At 37.2% G+C, this 20623-nt stretch overlaps 1 protein-coding gene across 1 annotated transcript in view; it reads right to left on the bottom strand.

The window, feature by feature from the left end:
* The window catches only part of LOC135225224 (uncharacterized), a 255163-nt gene that overhangs the window by 87771 nt on the left and 146769 nt on the right, over window positions 1-20623 (bottom strand). Inside the window, exons 7-8 of the mRNA XM_064264547.1 lie at window positions 18783-18982; window positions 11735-11849 (exon numbers count right to left, since the gene is read on the bottom strand). Coding sequence (XP_064120617.1) covers window positions 11735-11849; window positions 18783-18982 — 315 coding nt within the window. The remainder of the gene's footprint in view (window positions 1-11734; window positions 11850-18782; window positions 18983-20623) is intronic.

Here is a 20623-nt window from a genome sequence, read left to right as displayed (position 1 = left end):
TTCTCGCCAAGCAGCAATGAAATAGCGGATTAACTTTTTCAGTCCTCTTTAAAACAACAGGGATTAAAGCCTTCTTTACTGGTTGGTGTCATTGACGGGATTTTTTCTATGATCAGAATCGTGAGAGTTTACTTCTCTCGATTCAACTGTGAAGACGTAGGTCCCCATTCACCTTAGTCATTCACTAGTAATATAGTATTGTTTCTCCCTGGTTGAGATTCAGTTACTGATGAGAAACTTCTGTCTTGCCATCACAAAGACTTCGGTCTCTAGAAGGCAATTGATTGACTATTGTCTGATGTGCACATGCCTCACAAGAATCATCATCTCGTCTCTCAACATTGTTGGCGAACAAGATAGAAGTTTTGTATGGCTGTTCTCAGCATAACCCTTCAAAAGGCGGGTGTCATGTTGTGACTTTGTCTCAGATGCGTGACAGCACAATCAGTTGGCATCTGTTGACGAGTCCAAGTCCTTCATGATCTGCACTGTGGGCTTTGTATTGGTTGATCCAGATCATTGATTACTTTGCCTTATTGGTGTGTTGCTGTACCCATGAAGGATAGACACCCTTTATTGAGTGTTCGATGCCTTGATCCACTGCAGACTGCCAATGCACAAGTGTCCAATGACACGTCTTTTTCTGAGTTTTACAAGATCGTGAGAGAATTCTCTGCAGTTGAATAGTCCAGTGGATGGGTACATTTCATCACTCCGAAGAATGTGTCAGACCAGAAGATAGATGAGGTCTCATTGCGACCATATTTATATCTCTTTTCCTTCGGGTCTGCACACAGGTCCTTGGAACCTCTTTTCCTTGGACCGGTGGTGGATGCTTGCAGGTTGTGTTTGCTTATCTGGTTCCTTCAAGAGGACAAGTTGCATCTTGCCTATGGTGTGAGGTTCTAGAGGTAAAGAAGGGTGTGAGAGTGACTGGCCTCTCCGCCTTCCCCTCCTCACCCTTCTACTCCTCTCTTCCTTCAGGTTGAGGATAGGACTCTAACTTACACTGGCTGGTCGGGCGATTGATGTGGTAAGCTTACACATCGAGCTTCTTTTTTATTTTTCTTATCAGAATCATAAAAGCAATCCTGTTCCTTCCTCTAGCAAGGGGAGGAAGGAGACTGGCAATAATGGAGACCCTTCCCAGAACTTTGCATTAATGCCTCTGACTCTAAAATATTCTTCCCAGCCCTTTTTCGGATGAGTTACTTGATCATCCAGCTCCTGTACTCCGATCAAGATGCCAGAGGCAGGGCACTCCTTGCTCTTACAACCAGGAGGAATAGCCCAGGTGTGCAGAACTCCAGTCCGTTCTAGAGGCTCACTCACATTCCTCCCACTAATCAGTGAGTCTTCTTTATGTTAGGGACCGAGGGTTTGTATATCATGTAGGAACAAATAATAATTTTTGAAAGTAAATTGTATTTTTCCTAACTATACAAACCTGACGTACGTCCCTTACATTTATGCTCACCTCATGCCACCCTTCAATCTGAACCTGGGCTGAAAGGCAAAGTGGAGTGTTTACCTCCATGCAGGCAGGCCTACCTGCCTACCAGACAGTAGTTACTGCCTTGTTCAAGAATTTAATGGCTGTAATTCTAGTCTACACTGAAAGTAATTCCTTATGTAAAGAACCTCAGGTTTGTATAATTAGGAAAAATACAATTTACTTTAAAAAATTGTGATATTTTGGGCTAGCAAAGGATTGTTCATGCAGTTTTAAGGCCTGTGCAAATTTTTATAACTTAAGGTGCATGGGGAAGCTCGTAGTGGTGATGAGACAGCAGCAAGTGAGTTTCTTATTGCATTGGCTGAGGTAATCAGGGAGGGGGCCAGTTGCTGTGCTGAACAGATTTTTAATGTAGATGAGACAGGTTTGTTCTGGAAATGGATGTCTTCCCGAACATACATTGCTGAGGAGGAGAAGACAACACCAGGCCACAAAGTCAGCAAGGAGAAACTGACTTTGCTTCTTGGGGCTAATGCTGCTGGTGATTTCAAGCTGAAACCTATGTTTGTGTATCTGGCAGAGAATCCAAAGGCACTGAAGGGCATTTGGAAGGGTCAACTACCTGTCATCTGGAAATCCAACAAGAACGCATGGGTGACGCTAAAGATATTTGAGGACTGGTTCATCAACTATTTTTTGCCAGAAGTGAAGGAGTACTGTGCTAAAAAGGGGATGCCCTTTAAGGTGTTGCTAGTGCTGGACAATGCCCTTGGTCACCCTACCCATTTGGATGACTTTTCATCATAATGTCAAGGTGGTTTTCCTTCCACCAAATACCATTCCCTTTTACATCCAATGGACCAAGGTGTCATTACCTCTTTCAAGGCCTACTACTGTACCTCAGAAGGACGTTTACTATGGGATTCATGCCAACTGATAAGGGCAAGAACTTAACTCTGAAAGACTATTGAAAATCATACAGCATTCTTGCTGCTATAAGAAACATTTCTGATTCTTGGGATGAGGTTTACCCTTAAGAGTTGGGCAAACTTTGAGGTCGGCCAATTAAAAAAAAAAATATCACCACAGAAAAAGGAAGACGTGCAAATGCACATGGTGTAAGAACATTTTTTTTTAAATTCTCCCAACCTTCCATGAGAAGTTGAAAATTATTTACTACCACTTGCTGGACCTCTTTTACGAGACAATCGAAAATTTTGCCAAGTTATAGTACATGGTTTTTCTAATATGTAATTATAATTATATTTTATTTTATCATAATCTGGAGATGTTTCTCCTTCCATCCCTATTTTAACAGTGTTGAGGGATAGGGAGCTGTAGTGCAAACTTATCTAGGATTGTATTTGCAATAATATTTTACCTTCTAAGCTGGTCATCCCATCCCACATGGTTAACCAAGAGTTCTGATTTCCTAGTTATGTTACAAGCAAGCCAAACCCTTGCCCAGAGTTGTCATCCATGACGTCACTCGTACCAGTATGTACCAATGGTTACAAGAATCATCCTTCCTCTGCTTACATGACCCGGGTGTTGACTTTTCCATATGGGAAATTTTCACCTGTCATGATATCTGGACAACACCTCGGATATAAGGAGTGAGTTTCCATGTAAAAGATGAAGGTTTTTAATCTCTTTGGAACAAGCTGTAAATTTAAGATAATTTGCATTTTTCCTAGATATACAAACCTGAAGTCTTTTATCAAAATACCACCTCTTAATCATTCCTCCATTTGTCCCTGTTTACCAAGTGAGTGAGCTGGTTCCCCCACTCCATTACTCACCTGCCACTAGTTAACTATTGTTTTAGCAAACTTCATTGACCAAACCAGCTTTCTGTGAAGGTGTACCCATGTAAGAAACTTTGTTTATGTGTATTTAGCAATGATGCAGGAGAGATGGGAACTATGGAAGAATTCCGATCCAACCAAAGACCCAAGTCTGTGATTGCCGGGCAGAGAGATTCAAATTGGTAGTTAATCCTCAACAGAGGAAGAAAAATACCAAACCGAAAAGAATCTGGGAGACCAAGCAGTACTGAGACAGAGCCCTATACCACTCGCTCAACTTGTCATACTGAGTTGCCTGGTAGTGCATTCCATGAAGGAATGCATTCAGCTAGAACCATCGAGCGCAAAAAGGACACACTTGAGCACCTGCATTTCAACCAAAATGGGAGGGAAGAAAACCCTCTTGTTTAGTGATAATGCAAATGCTGTGGTGTTATTGGGAAACAATACCACTAGTTATCTCAAAATTAAAACTGGTAACTCTTGGGAGACCTGAAAGGCTGTCCTGAGTTTCAGGTTAATTAAGATAAGGTACTATTCGTCTTAATCACATACCAGGAGAATTAACTTACAGATACGGGCCTACTACTTGGATAATGTAACTGATAACAGAAGCATGTCGCAGAGAAATATAAAAGTATATTTTTAAGTTCCTGTAAATTGCACTCCAGCCTAATTCTTCTTCATTTGAGGGAGAATAAGGACTGGAAGCAGACATCCTTCATTCGCTAATAAAGAGAGTGAAAGTGAAGTTTTCCTGAAGGGAGACTTCTATGGTGATAACTGGATACCGAAGATGACTAGTTCAAGCCAAACTGGTTTTTCCCAAAACAGTAGCACTGGAGAGGTGTTCAAACCTCTCGGTGCTATCGATTCTGAACAGACTGACGTATGTTTGGTAAGATCCTAAGATTGAACCAAAAACATAGTTTCTCAGGTTCAAACTCTGAGGAGTAGACTCATAAAATTCCTATTTCCTTGTTCATTCCGGTATAACCATGAATTAGAGGGGAAAAAAAGAGAGGAGGATTAACTGTTCTTGCCCGCTCTTCCCTGAACTTGTGATGTTCTCACTCTGTTAAACAAAGCATTCATTTCCTACAACCGTTTCGTTCGCACGACAGCGAGTGAAAGTTGACTGGAGTTAAATGCAGTAAAAGCTGGTGAGAACTTGCGACGTCTTGCTACACATCTTCTCCCGTGACCGAACCTAATGAAGAAGACTACACAGAGGACCTCCTCCTATCTCCTTCAGATGTCTTGTCCTGAGGGACGGCGACATCAATCTTGGCACCTAAAGAATAGCCATTCCTGGGTTTCACAGGTGGGTCCGAGACACCAACGCGGCTCAGTCCATTCTCTCGTCCTGTGCCACTATTGTGATGGAGAGAAGACTACCTATCACTGTGGATGTACAACCCCTAAGGAAGAGACCCGTGCACGGGTATACCCGACGCAGCCCAGTTCCATGAGGACCGCCCTTGGAACCAGACAGGAGAACGAACCTGGGTTCGAACTCCTGGGGCTCCCGAGACACTATATTTTGTGGATAGCTTCCAGGTTCCAGGTTCCAGCTCCAGAAGGAGCAGGTGAGCCGAAGAGATGGCCAATTACCTCCTCTCCATGGAAAGGATGCAGACTCTTAGAAGTCTGGAAGTGAGACTTCTTAAGGGGTAGAGAATACCTTCCTCTTCTTAGGATGTGGAACCTTTCAAGATGGAGGTTAGGAGGTGTCAGATGACGAAGACAAAAGAGTGGTAATCGTCAACAAAGAACTATCACTTCTTCCCAATTAACCCTTAAACGCCGAGCCGCTATTTACCAAAGTGTCTCTCATATGCCGGCGGCGTTCGGGAGTTAGCGCCGAAGCGGGAAAAAAGTTTTTTTAAAAATCACAGCATGCTTAGTTTTTAAGATTAAGAGTTAATTTTTTACTCCTTTTTTTGTCATTGCCTGAAGTCTAGTATGCAACCATCAGAAATGAAAAAAATATCATTATCATATATATTGGAATATATGACAGCGCAGAAAAAAAATTTCATATATAATTGTATACAAATCGCGCTGTTATTTAGTTATTTTTTTCGTTGTATTGTACACTAAATTGCGATGATTTTGGTAGATGACAAATTGTAAAACAATCAAAGCAACACTGAGAAAATATTATCACAAAATGATGCATGAATTCGTAACGCGCGGACGTAAAAAAAAATTTTTTTTCATAAATTCACCATAAATTGAAATATTGTGCTAGAGACTTTCTGTTTGTTGCAAAATGAAGGCAATTGATTGAATATTATTAGACTGAAAGTGTTTTAGCTAACAATTGCAGTTTTCTACCATTTTGGTTGAGTTAAAGTTGACCAAAGGTCGAATTTTTTCTATTTATCGTGATTTATATGAAAATATTTAAAAACTGATAAAAGCTAAAACCATGGGTAATTTTTAGTTGTATTCTACATGAGATTGCGCACATTTGCATATATAAAACTTAACGTAACGGCTAATATAAAACGGTGCAAACATTACGACAAACTGACAAAAGAATTTCTGAGATTTTCGGCAGTTACAGCGCGGACGTAAGGAAAAAGTTTTTTCATAAATTCACCATAAATCGAAATATTGTGCTAGAGTTTTCCAGTTTGTTGCAAAATGAAGGTAAATGATTGAATATTACTAGCACGTAAGAGGTTTAGCTTACGATTGCGTTTTTCGACCATTTCGTTCAAGTCAAAGTTGATTGAAGGTTGAAATTTTGGCACTTATTGTAATTTATATGAAAATATTTCAAAACTGATAAAAGCTACAACCATGGGTTGTTTTTAGTTGTATTCTACATGAAATTGTGCACATTTTTATATATAAAACTTTATGTAATGGCTAATATAAAACGGTGCAATCATTACGACAAACTGACACAAGAATTTCTGAGAATTTTGGCAGAGTTACCGCGCAGACGTAAGGAAAAAGTTTTTTTTCAAAAAATTCACCAATCAAAATATTGTGCTAGAGTGTTCCAATTTGTTGCAAAATGAAGGTAACTGATTGAATATTACTAGAATGTAAGTTTAAGCTTACAATTGCGTTTTTCGACCATTTCGGTAGAGTCAAAGTTAACCAAAGGTTGAAATTTTGGCACTTGTCATGATTTATATGAAAATATTTTAAAACTGATAAAAGCTACAACCATGGGTTGTTTTTGTTGTATTCGACATGAAATTGTGCACATTTCCATAAATAAAGCTTTATGTAACGGCTAATATAAAATGGTGCAAAAATTACGACAAAGTGACGAAAGAATTTCTGTGAGGTGTCGCTGATGCATTTTAGTGCGAGAAGAAAGAAATTCGCACATGCGCGCCTAAGTAACGCTTGTAAACAAAACAACATCTTGATCCGTGAACTCCCAGAAATGCATTAATATTTCTAATGAATCAATCTATTTTGAAAGTTGCTTCATGATTTGGCACTGTGTATTTTTTCTTTATTGCTGCAGCACAAGTATTATCCTTTATCCTTTATATACATTTTAGCACAAGAATTATCCTTTATATACAATTTAGCATGTGTATTATCCCTAAATATCTTTTTATATTAACCATTTGACCACTTTATGTTTAAGAATATTATCCCTTAAACGCCGAAGCGGTATTTTAAAAATCGTCTCCCGTATGCCGGCGGCGTTCGTGAGTGAGCGCCGAAGTGGAAAAAATGTTTTTTTTTTAAATCACAGCACGCTTAGTTTTTAAGATTAAGAGTTCACTTTTGGCTCCTTTTTTTGTCATTGCCTGAAGTTTAGTATGCAACCATCAGAAATGAAAAAAAATATCATTATCATATAAAAATATTGGGATATATAAGTGCAAAAAAAATTTCATATATAATTGTATACAAATCGCGCTGTGAGCAAAATGGTTAAAGCTAAAGAGTTAATTTTTTTCGTTGTATTGTACACTAAATTGCGATCATTTTGGTATATAACACATTGTAAAACGATCAATGCAACACAGAGAATATATTATCATAAAATGATGCATGAATTCGTAACGATCGGACGTATAAAAAAGCTGTCTTCAGAAATCCACCATAAATCGAAATATTGTGCTAGTGACTTCCCGTTTGTTGCAAAATGAAAGTAATTGATTGAATTTTACTAGACTGTAAGTGTTGTAGCTTACAATTGCAGTTTTCGACCATTTCGGTCGAGTTAAAGTTGACCGAAGGACAAATTTTTTCTATTTATCGTTATTTATATGAATATATTTCAAAACTGATAAAAGCTACAACCATGGGTTGTTTTTTTATTGTATTCTACATGACATTGCACACATTTTCATATATAAAACTTTATGTTACAACTAATTTAAAATGGTACAAACATAAAGACAATCGGACGAAAAAATTTATTATTTTTTCGGAAGAGTTACCGCGCGGATGTAAGGAAAAAGTGTATTTCATAAATTCACCATAAATCAAAATATTGTGCTAGAGACTTCCAATTTGTTACAAAATAAAGGTAAATGATTGAATATTGCTAAAATGTAATAGTTTTAGCTTACAATTGCGTTTTTCGACCATTTCGGTTGAGTCAAAGTTGACCGAAGGTTGAACTTTTGGCACTTACCGTTATTTATATGAAAATATTTCAAAACTGATAAAAGCTACAACCATGGGTTGCTTTTAGTTGTATTCTACATGAAATTGCACACATTTTCATATATAAAACTTTATGTAACGGCTAATATAAAATGGTGCAAACATTACAAAATTGGACAAAAAAATTTATGATTTTTTTTCAGAAAAGTTACCGCGCGGACGTAAGGAAATTTTTTTTTTTTCATAAATTCACCATAAATCGAAATATTGTGCTAGAGACTTCCAATTTGTTGCAAAATAAAGGTAAATGATTGAATATTACTAGAATTAAGAGTTTTAGCTTACAATTGCATTTTTTGACCGTTTCGGTCGAGTCGAAGTTGACCGAAGGTTGATATTTTGGCACTTATCGTTATTTATATGAAAATATTTCAAAATTGATAAAAGCTACAATCATGAGTATTTTTTGTTGTATTCTACATGAAATTGCGCACATTTTCATATATAAAACTCCATGTAACGGCTAATTTAAAATGGTGCAAAAATTATGTCAAAGTGACGAAATAATTTCTGAGATGTGTCACTGATACTTTTTAGTGCGATAAGGAAGAAATTTGCGCTTGCGCGCCTGGGTAACGATTGTAAACAAAACAACACCTTGATCCGTGAACTTTCAGTATCCCCCAAGCACGTGATTCAAACGTTTTTGGCTGGTAGGCCTATAAGTATTTTTCCGCAAATTTTTAAAAAAACTTTTCTATGTCGACGTAAAATATGTCCAATCGGCATCCGACCGACAATTTATCTTGACGTAAAATACGTCCAATCGGCATTAAAGGGTTAAAAAAAAAAGGGGGGAGGGGGACCCAGATGACATTGAAGTGTCACTAATGACGTATAGTCAGCGCAAAAAAAGAAAAAAAGTCATTCTCAGTAACTCAATACTTCCAGCAGCAAGTATCACTGCCAAACATATGATACAGCATGAGATATCTCGAATACGTAAGCCTTAAAACAACATGGTGGATTATGAGACATCTCGTATAGTCCTATACGTATTAGTATTTTAACTTTTTTATGAGATATCTCATGGTAATCCAAAATTTTTGAAATGATCAAAAGATATCTTGGATTTGTCTAGTAAGGGGTTAAACATTAGAGGGAGACAAATACGTACTAAAAACTTATATCTGGCCAAACATATCAATGTACTGGAAGCTATGGCAGTGTTCCTCACCCTGAAAAAGCTTCATCCAGCCAAGAAGTCTCATATCAAGTTGGTATTAGACAGTGCAGTGGTAGTCCACTGCATAAACAGGGGTGGCTCCAAATCGAGCCACGTGAACCATGTCATGATAGCCATATTATCCCTGGCAGACAAGAACAAATGGCACCCGTCAGCCACTCACCTAGCGGGAGTAAGGAACGTGGTGGCAGATGCCCTGTCACGGTCAGTTCCGCTAGAGTCGGAGTGGACGTTGGACAAGGAGTCATTCAAATGTTATGTGGCTCCCAACCTGGACCCTCTGGCTTACGCCACGGACGCGATGGCTATAGATTGGAATGTGTGGAAGAAAATTTACCTCTTCCCTCCAGTGAATCTTCTCTTGAAAGTCCTGAACAAACTCAGGATGTTCAAAGGTCACATCGCTCTAATAGCCCCCAACTGGCCCAAGAGCAATTGGTTCCCTCTTCTACTGGAATTGGGACTCCGACCTCAACGGATTCCCAATCCCAAATTGACACAACTAGTACAAACGCGGGACTGTGTCCGCTTCCTCAGGAATCAGAAAGCCCTAACTTTATGGACTTCATGAAGTTTGCAGCTCAGAAAGATGCCAACATTGATCCTCAGAACATCAGGTTCTTAGAATCCGACAAACGAGAATCGACCTTGCATCAATACGACTCAGCAGTTAAGAAACTAGCTGTATTTCTGAAGGACTCAAATGCACAAACCATGACCACGAATCTGGCCATAACCTTTTTCAGAACATTGTTCGAGAAAGGATTAGCAGCTAGTACCATTACTACTACCAAATCGGCTCTTAAGAAGATCTTCCAATTTGGAACTACAAAATAGCCTCTTAAGAAGATCTTCCAATTTGGAATCAAAATAGATCTAACAGATTCATATTTTCCATCTATCCCCAAGGCTTGTGCTAGACTCAGACCATCTGAGAGACCCAAGTCGGTCTCATGGTTCTTAAATGATGTCCTTAAATTGGCTTCTGACACTAATAACGACTCATGTGATTATATAGCTCTCTTAAGGAAAACATTATTCCTAATAAGTTTGGCCTCAGGAGCCAGAATTTCTGAACTGTCGGCTCTATCTAGAGAACCAGATCATATAGAGTTTCTCCCTTCAGGAGAAGTGTTACTTTCTCCAGATCGTCAATTCCTAGCTAAAAATGAGGACCCACAGGATAGGTGGTCCCCATGGAAAATTGTCCCACTTCCACAGGACCCATCCTTATGTCCAGTTAATTCACTAAGAGCATATTTAAGCAGAACTGCCCTGATATCTTCAGGCCCTCTATTCATTAGGGAAAAAGGTGGCACTATTTCCTTAAAAGATATTAGACAACAGATTTTATACTTTATAAAAGAGGTTAACCCCACAATCCTTCCCACGGGTACATGATGTTAGGGCAGTAGCCACTTCTATTAATTATTTTCAACATATGAATTTTGATGATCTGAAGAAGTACACAGGCTGGAAATCTCCGACAGTATTCAAACGCCACTATTTAAAGTCCTTAGAAGCCCTTAAATTTCCAGCAGTGGCAGCCGGATACACAGTTTCCCCTGACACTGCTTAACTTAGTAGTAAGTAGTTTATTCTATGTCTCTCCTTGCATCTCTCTCTCCTACCTGCCTCGCTAGCATTCTTGCTGTAGCTCAGTCGTCATTGTTAGTAGTACTGTACCTTGGAGGGCACTTGATGTATAAAATTGTAATGGATTTCAGTTTTGTTTTATATCTAGGACTAGTTCCCTAGTTCGCACCATTTGTACTGTATAAGCTTCAACGGGCTTCTTAGCCCTATGTTGTACATAGTTAGCTTTAAGGTTCATTTAAACTTGTTGTTACTCACTACTGTAACTTATTTATCTAGATGATAACAATTAATCTTAATAGAGTTTTAATTTACCTTAAACTTAGTTAATTGTATACATCCTTTCTTCCAAGCTTGTGGGCCCAATTCTCTGGTACTATTTCACGGAGCGACACAGGCTGAGCACAGAAAAGGGATTTTGACGGAGGAAAAATCTATTTCTGGGCAAGGACCTGTGTCGCCCTGTGAAATCCCACCCCTTTTTCTTTTTTCCCTCCCTATTTGGCCCAAGCTTGGGTGCTATCTCCAGGAATGAGATCCGAGGCGCTAGCCTTTGTGGTAGCGAGTAGTGGGGCTTAGATCGGCTCCTCTGTAGATGAGGGATACTGAAGGAGGAAGAGACTAAATGGCAAGGGACCTCTGGTAGTGGTTTCACTCGCCCCAGTTACCATACCGACACCTTTAAAATAAAGGTGAGCGAGCCAGAATACTCTGGCATTACCATTTAACCTTTTCTCTGGTATTTATAGCAATATTTATACCTTAGAAATGAGTGCTAAAGGGACATTTCATGGAGCGACACAGGCTGAGCCCAGAAACTTATATTTAGCCCAACAGCGTCAGATTAATGAAGCCTACCTGTATTAACATTCAATTAACACTTTAAAAATAATAATAAATATGAATACAATTCATATTCTTTTGCATATATTTTATAATATTCAGCTATTTTGGTTCAATATTAAATCAGTACCATATAATACTCACTCCTATACTACAAAAAAAACATCAAATCAACTAAAACTATCTTACCTTGAGGTGAACGACTGAAAAAATCATGAGCTGTTATTTCATTGCCTTGCTCTAATATCTGTTGGAATAATTTGCAGAGGTGAAGAGCTGAAGAGAATCCCTCTTGATTTTCATTCTGAAAAAGAATATTCTCTCAATTTTTGTACGATATTCAGCTAACTATCAAGGATAATAAAAAAAAGTTAACTGCACAAACTTTAAATCATTGTTTTGCTTCAAAGTTAAAATTGTCTTGTCTCATTTGTCCTATACTGTCTGCTATAGAAGAGTGTTAGCTGAAAACTCAGGCATCAGTTGACAGAAAAATCTTTAATCTTTCTACCAAGAATACATAGTATATGAAACTTAACCAAGATGAAGCTAAAAAAAGTCTAATTACAGTTATTATGAGCTATGTACTCATAGAGCATGAAAATAATTTCAAACTTATCATGTCTATAGAAAACTCACACCTCTTATTTTGATTTTGCTTAGTTGATATACTCAAATATGAAACAACTTCTCGGCTCTACAACATCCTATCAGACTGAGACTCCACAAATTACACACAAGTAAATTCTATTGTTCCTACAAGATATACATTTTGGAGTTCCAAACCACTAAATACGATTCTAAATAATAATGATGCAATGGAGGACTATTTCAGAAAATAGTGCCCATGTGATCAATAAATAAAATGCCATCATATGAAAAGGAGAGGGATGATGGAGTTAACTGTATGTACCTCTGTCTCTCAACTAGACCAGACTAAGTATGTGTGTGTGTGTGTGTGTGTGTGACAGATAATGCACAGTGAATCATAGTGTCCCACACCACTGCCTCACATTATAAAAGTTATTGTCCTCCATCCCAACATCAATAATTTCCATACAAAAGAGATCCCTTAAGAGCAAAGGTATTTCAAGGGGAGATTGTTCTTAGGTCTCAGATTCCTCATAATTATAAGACTTCCATTAATACACATGAAGCAGAAGATCTTGGATGAGTAAGCGGAGATGAGAGTTCTCTGACCTATTACTCAAGAAGTCACCCACTTCCAAAATGCACAACACAAACAGGGACCAGGGCAAACGGAATGATGGTGTATCCTATGGGGCAAAGCCTGTGTGCTCATAGAAGACACCAAATACCAAGGAGGAGCCCTGTTAGCTTTCCCAAAGGCATTACACCCAACTATAAGCCCTGTGACTCTATAATAGCAACTTTGCTGATGTAGTTCCAAAGGAAAGGGACCCTTGAGCCTTACAGGATCAAACTCGACCATATACAAAATTTGAGAGAAATGTGTTTTAATCAAAACTGTTTGGCATGAAAGAACACATCTTAATGTTTCCACTCCAATAAAAGATGAATATGTAAAGCTCGTAGTATTCTGATGAAATCAAGAGAAAATATTGAACGCAATAAACATGCTCCCAGTGCCATCTATTAACTAAAAGTAACTAAATTTTGTTCACAATGATACGTATTCAAGTGATATTTTGAATTGAAAACACTTTGTACGACATAAAACAACCCTGTCCCATATCAATAGAGTATCTATTGATTCATTTATGCTAACTAGAAGAGAACATTGCTCTGATTTGCTTTCAATACCAAAATAAACATACCTCACAATCACCCTCAGCCAATTTCAAAACCAACACATTGATTGTTATTTTTGTATAATAGTTACAGTGGCACCTCAAGATACGAAATTAATCCATTCCGAGGCAGCCTTCGTATCATGAGTTTTTCGTATCTTGAACCGCACTTTACATGTAGAATGCCTAATCCGTTCCAAGCCCTACAAAAACACCCCCGTAAATTATATTTCCAGGCCTACAACACAAGTTCTGGGGTTACGACGCCGATCCGACGGAAGAAATATGACTCCAAAAAGGCAAAATACTGAACATACTTAAGTAATATTCAACTGCATGTAATGTTCAACCCCATTTTTACTGCATATATTAGTACTTTAGCATATGTCATTTAGCAATAAGCCTAGCCTATGTTAGCAGTTGCTACTGTAGCCTTGTCTATGATTCTGACATCTAAATCTAAGAAGCTAAAAGCTTAGAATATGCCAATAAAATGTATAAATAATCAGTATGTACTCATTTCAAATAATTATTAAATAATCATTAACTATAATACACAAACAAAAAAAACCTTCCAATCGTTTGTTTACATTCAGCTCTTACGAGTACCGAACGATCGCCAAGCAATCACTTTAACTAGCACACAGTAAGCCATAAATTTTCATTAGTATCTCTCTTCAACTAATGAAACTACCAAACAGTATAATAACCATTCATTTCTATTCTTTATTCTATCTTTACCTAATGGAGATACCAAGTTACTGACAGCTATAATGAAACATATACGTAATATTGAAACAGAAGAATTCTAGAAAATACATATTTGTTGGCTTCGATGATAGCAGTCTGATTTATTTTATATTTTATGATATCTAATTCACAATTTTTTTCATTAAATGTATTGCATGTACTCATTTCAAATAATTTTTAAGTAACCATTAACTATAATAAACAATCAAACAAAAAAAAGCTTCCAAACTTCTATTTACATCCAGCACTTACGAGTACCGAATGATCGCCAAGCAATCACTTTTTCCTAGCACACAGTAAGCCATAAATTTTCATTATCTCTCTTCAACTACTGAAACTACCAAACAGTATAATAACCATTCATTTCTATTCTAATTTTTTTTTTTTATTAAATGTATTGCATGAATAAGTTTTTCAATTTACAGCATCCTTTTACCAATAGAATACATGGAGCACAAGGGGTAGATGCTGAGCAATAGGAGAGCAGGATCTTATGGGGTGACTAACATCAGGAACCAATGGGACAGCGGGAGGATGGTGGCGAGTTTACTCAGTTGGCAACGCGAGAGTTTTAAAATTGTTCTTGGTGGTCCGGGCGAATCTTGGGACTTTACAGCAACAACCTTTCGTAACTTGTACTATTTTCGTATGTAAAGCCAAAAAAATCTTCATATTTGCTTTCGCATCTCGAGTTTTTCAATAGGGCCCATGAAGCTCACTTATTCTTATTCCAACTCATGCAGAATAAATATAGCATTTCAAATGGCTAAGTGACCATATAGCCTGAACAATTTGAAATGTACTATCCTAATTGAAGGCTAAGTTTTATGCTAAGACATCCAGGTTACTTCAACTATATTATTCTAACCCACAACCAAAACCATATTGCTTTGTGTATATTATCCAAGTCATAAATGTTATGAAACTTACTATTATTTCAATTGATGTAGTCAATATCCTTAGCCTAAATTGTTATTGAGATTGGCATGAGCACAATCTCTACTTCATAACACTCATTTGAAGAACACTCCAAGAAATTCTCCTTATCATACAGTATGCATACCCTACTAAAGGAATCTCCCTAAAAGGCCTTTACATGAAAGGGAATACTTAAGTGAATTTGAAGGCACCAACAACAACGGCTGAATCTCCCGAGTCATTCCTAGGTACAGCTACACTGCATCAGAGCTGGAACAAGACTGACTGACTGACCATCATTGACCAACAGCAAACATTTAACTAACAACCGAACCAACAAACAACTGATGACTGATACTTAAGCACTACTATGTGCGTACTCATAATCTAACACATGAAATAACCAAACAATGATTTTCACAACTAAACACATACAACAAAACATAATATCTTTCTTCCATATAATACACATTTCCACTTCACATAAATAAGGAGAAAACACAAAACTACCCCACAACTTGCAGAAAAGTACAACCTCTCTTGTCGAAGTTTTGACATACTCCTCCACAGGAAAAACTTATGCCTACATTATTTACAATAGTCCTAATCTTACCTATGCCTTTCTGGTTTTGGCAGCTATTTGAGCAGTCCTTCTACTCAGGTGGGTGCTTAACTAAATGTCTTCTGTCACAGAACTAATTTCCCTTCTCTCCTCCCACAGCTCTAAGGGGTATAACTTAATTGCAGGTCTCATGAGCTGGCTATGGGCTGCTCTTAGAGTAGCCACTCTTAGGAACTTGTCTCGCCCCCACATATAACTCGATCACTTACCCTAACTTCCACTTGCTCCTTGGCCCCTTGTCATGAATGAGGACTACTTCCTCTATCGTGGGTGAAGAGCTATGCAATGCATCATTCCTAATCAATGGGTCTCTCTTAATCTCCAAGAATAACATAGGGGCATGGTAACCGTTGATAAGGGATTTAAATTCATCAGTGAGGAATACTTCACTAAGTGGTAGATAGAGAGCACACTATTTTCTTTGCAAATGGATCTGCACAGCTTCACTTGCAGTGTAGATGGGATATTAACCCTCTTAAGCCGAAGCGGTAAAAAAAAATTGTCTCCCGTGTGCCGGCGGTGTTTCAGAGTGAGCGCGGAAGCGGAAAAAATATTTTTTTCAAAAAATCACAGTGCGCTTAGTTTTCAAGATTAAGAGTTCATTTTTGGCTCCTTTTTTGTCATTGGCTGAAGTTTAGTATGCAACCATCAGAAATGAAAAAAATTATCATTATCATATATAAATAATGCAATATATGATAGCGCAAAAACGAAATTTCATATATAATTGTATTCAAATCGCGCTGTGCGCAAAACGGTTAAAGGTAACAAGTTACTTTATTTTTCGTGGTAATGTACACTAAATTGCGATTATTTTGGTATATAACACATTGTAAAACGATAAAAGCAACACAGAGAAAATATCACAAAATAATGCATGAATTCGTAACGCGCGGACGTAAACAAATATTTTTTTCAAAAATTCACCATAAATCTAAATATTGTCCTAGAGACTTCCAATTTCTTTCAAAATGAAGACAAATGATTGAATATTACTATACTGTAAGAGTATTAGCTTACAATTGCAGTTTTTTACCATATCTGACGAGTTAAAGTTGACCGAATGTCGAATTTTTATATATATATATTTTTTATATGCAATTATTTCGGAAATAAGAAAAGCTACAACCTTCAAATATTGTTAGTTTTATTTTACATGAAATTGCGCACATTTTCATATATAAATCTCTATGAAATGCCTAATATGAAACGGAGCAAATATTCCGAGAATGGGACGTACGAATTTTGGAGATTTGTGGCGGAGAATCCGCGCGCGGAGGGAAGGAAAGATTTTTTTAAAAATTCACCATAAATCTAAATATTTTGCTAGAGACTTCAAATTTGTTTCAAGATGAAGATAAATGACTGAATATTACTAAACTGTAAGAGTTTTAGCTTACAATTGCGTTTTTCGACCATTTCGGTAGAGTCAAAGTTGACCAATCGTGGTTTTTTTTCTATTTATCGTGATTTATATGCAAATATTTCAAAAATGAGAAAAGCTACAACCTTCAATTATTTTTTGTTGTATTCTACATAAAATTGCGCACATTTTCATATATAAAACTTTATGTAACGGCTAATTTAAAATGGTGCAAACATTACCACAATCGCACGTATGATTTTTTCGGAAGAGTTACCGCGCGGACGTAAAGAAAATGTTATTTTTTTCATAAATGCACCATAAATCGAAATATTGTGCTAGAGACTTCCAATTTGTTGCAAAATGAAGGTAAATGCTTGAATATTACTAGAATATAAGCGTTTTAGCTTACAATTGCGTTTTTTCGACCATTTTCGATGAGTCAAGTTGACCGAAGGTTGAATTTTGGCAATTATCGTTATTTATAGAAAATATCTCAAAACTGATAAAAGCTACAACCATGGGTTGTTTTTAGTTGTATTGTGCATGAAATTGCGCACATTTCCATATATAAAACTTTATATAACGGCCAATTTTAAAATGGTGCAAACATTACCACAATCGCATGTATGATTTTTTTCGGAAGAGTTACCAGGCGGACGTAAGGAAAAAGTTTTTTCATAAATTCACCATAAATCGAAATATTGTGCTAGAGACTTCCAATTAGTTGCAAAATTAAGGTAAATGATTGAATATTACCAAAATATAAGAGTTTTAGCTTACAATTGCGTTTTTCGACCATTTCGGTAGAGTCAAAGTTGACCGAAGGTTGAAATTTTGGCAATTATCATTATCAATATGAAAATATCTCAAAACTGATAAAAGCAACAATCATGAGTATTTTATTGTTGTATTCTACATAAAAATGCGCACATTTTCATATATAATACTTCATGTAACGGCTAATTTACAATGGTACAAAAATTATGTCAAAGTGACGAAATAATTTCCGAGATATGTCACAGATACTTTTTAGTGCGGCAAGAAAGAAATTCGCGCTTGCGCGCCTGCGTAACGATTGTAAACAAAACAACACCTTGATCCGTGAACTCCCAGCATCCCCCAAGGTGCGTGATTCAAAAGTTTTAGGCTGGTAGGCTTATAAGTATTTTTCCGCGAATTTAAAAAAAAACTTTTGTAAGTCAACGTAAAATACGTCCAGTCGGCACACGGGAGACAAAAAATGTCGACGTAAAATACGTCCAGTCGGCGTAAGAGGGTTAACAAGATTTTGTGGGGTCACTTATGAATACATATAAAACTACACCCCCATTGCTTCCTATATTTGTTATTAAGAGAGTGATAGGCTGAATACTCTTGTGGGCTCAGGCAGTTATTATGACCAGTCATAGTCCTCTACAAAGCAATACATACAGGAGACACTTCTGATATGAGCAGCCTTAGTTCTTCCCATTTAGCTCTAAATTCCTGACAGTTCCACTGGAGAAAATTAATTAATTTTGCTTTGATTTAGAGGCTAGTAAAACTAGAGCTTTACTGCAACAGATCTGCATTACATATATGGCAGAAGAGAGAGCAATGAAATAATTCACTAGTGAGTAAATGGGTGCATCTAGAGGAGGATACTTGACTAACATGAAGTCTAGAGAAATGCTTTGCCAGTTAATTGCTTACTTTGCACTCAAAACAGCTTAAGTAAAATAAGAATTTCATAACTTGTATGGACACTTTTGATTGGTTCTACAGCTACTTACAATAATGTTTTAATATACTATCCTTATCTATTCTTACCACATAAGAAGGAACGTCCCATACGTGTAATTTCTTGACATTTCTGGAATATACTCTAATTCCGGAATTTTGATCACAGGCAACAAACACAATAGAGAATTTCTTCTCACGGGGATAAACATTCTTGATGTATGAAGGCCACCAATCTTTCCGATACTTGACCCAAACAAGATCACCAACCTTTAATTTTTTGTTGTCCACTGAAAAAAAAAAAAGTACTGTATAAGACTGTATAGGTTGGAGACAAAAAAGTACTTTCAAAGGCTCTATTACATAATTGTGAGTAGTGCAGGCAGTAGTAAACCTATGACCCTTTCTCCAAACATATACAACACATAAAACATACTTATTAAAAGATGATACAAGAGTTACATGATGTCAAATATTAACTGTTGAAAGCCACATATAAATCACTGCCTCTGCATGCTAGGAAAGTTGTGCAAAACTTCCATTTCCACATCCTTGGGACCATTTTTTTTAAGACTGCTGGTTAATTACACTACAGTTTGCTAATTCCAATCCCATACAAATATTGCATCTTCAATTTTTGAAAATGGCATTTTTATAATAAAGTTTTATATATACTTACCAAGTACATAATTACATTGCCATAGTTTCCACTCGAACAACAGCTTAGATTCAAAATTTTGCGGTTAGTGCTGCAATATAATTTGTGTAGGTAGCCTGTCCCACTAACAGAATACTGTAACGACCCAGCAGACAATCCTCGTTCGTTTTATGCCTTATATCCATCGGAGGGGAAGAGGGTGGGTTCTGATTCTGCCATTACTTGGTAAGTATATATAAATCTTTATTTTATTATAAAAATGTCATTTTATATAGGTAACTTGTCAAGTAAATATACATACATAGCTGAATCCCACACTGAGAGGAGGTGGGATATATGGACATAGTATTCTACTCTTAAATATTAAGACATGAAATGAATTTGAAATAGAAAAGTTGCTAGCAATGAATACAATGCCTGTTGTTCCTTACCAGTTAAGAGAGCCTGCAGTATAAAACTGCAACTGGTTGTCGCTAAGCTTGACCTACAATTAAGTGGGAGCTTTGTACCAAGACACACGACTGGTAAAGGTATGGAAAGGAAGAAAGAGAGCCAGATGTAGGAGCAAGTGGCAAGAGGCTAGTAGGAGAGAATTGGCACCAGGTTAGTCACCCCTGGCACCAAGTGCATGAGAGAGGGTGCAGGCGATGCTGGCACCTGAGATCGGAGCTAGCAAACTAGCAGCTTTGTTGCATGACTGAAACTTGATAACGAGTACGCCTAATCACAGTAGTCAACAAAACACCTAATTCTCTCCTTACTACTTTCTCCACTAACACTTTCTAGTTCTTCTGCAAAGGAAGCTGTGGCGGTTATGTAAAAATCACTAATTTTAAAAGTAAATCATATTTTTCCTAACTATACAAACCTGAGGTCCTTTACAATTCTTGAACGAGGTGGTTAGGCAGTAACTACCATCTAGTGTCAGATTGAGCGGTGGCTTTGTATGGTTAAAAAAATACAACTTACTTTAAAAAATTGTGATTTGTTCCTACACAATATACAAACCTCGGTCCTTAACATTAGGAAGACTCACTGATTGGTGGAAAGAACCTAAGTGAGCTTCAAGAACTGACTGGAGTTCAGCACACCTGGGCTAGTCCTCCTGGTCATAAGGGTGAGGAGGAGTGCCATGCCTCTGACATCTTGATAAAAGTATTAGAGCTGCATGATCAAGAGTCAGACTTCTGGACCTTTTCAAAATAAGTGAGGAATCGTAACTCATCCATAAAAGAGGCTGGGAAGAATATTTAGAATCGGAGGCATTAATGCA

This window comes from Macrobrachium nipponense, chromosome 13 (assembly GCF_015104395.2).
Source record: "Macrobrachium nipponense isolate FS-2020 chromosome 13, ASM1510439v2, whole genome shotgun sequence".
In the NCBI taxonomy this organism is placed as follows: Eukaryota; Metazoa; Arthropoda; class Malacostraca; order Decapoda; family Palaemonidae; genus Macrobrachium; species Macrobrachium nipponense.
This window is presented reverse-complemented; position numbering and strand designations above follow the sequence as displayed.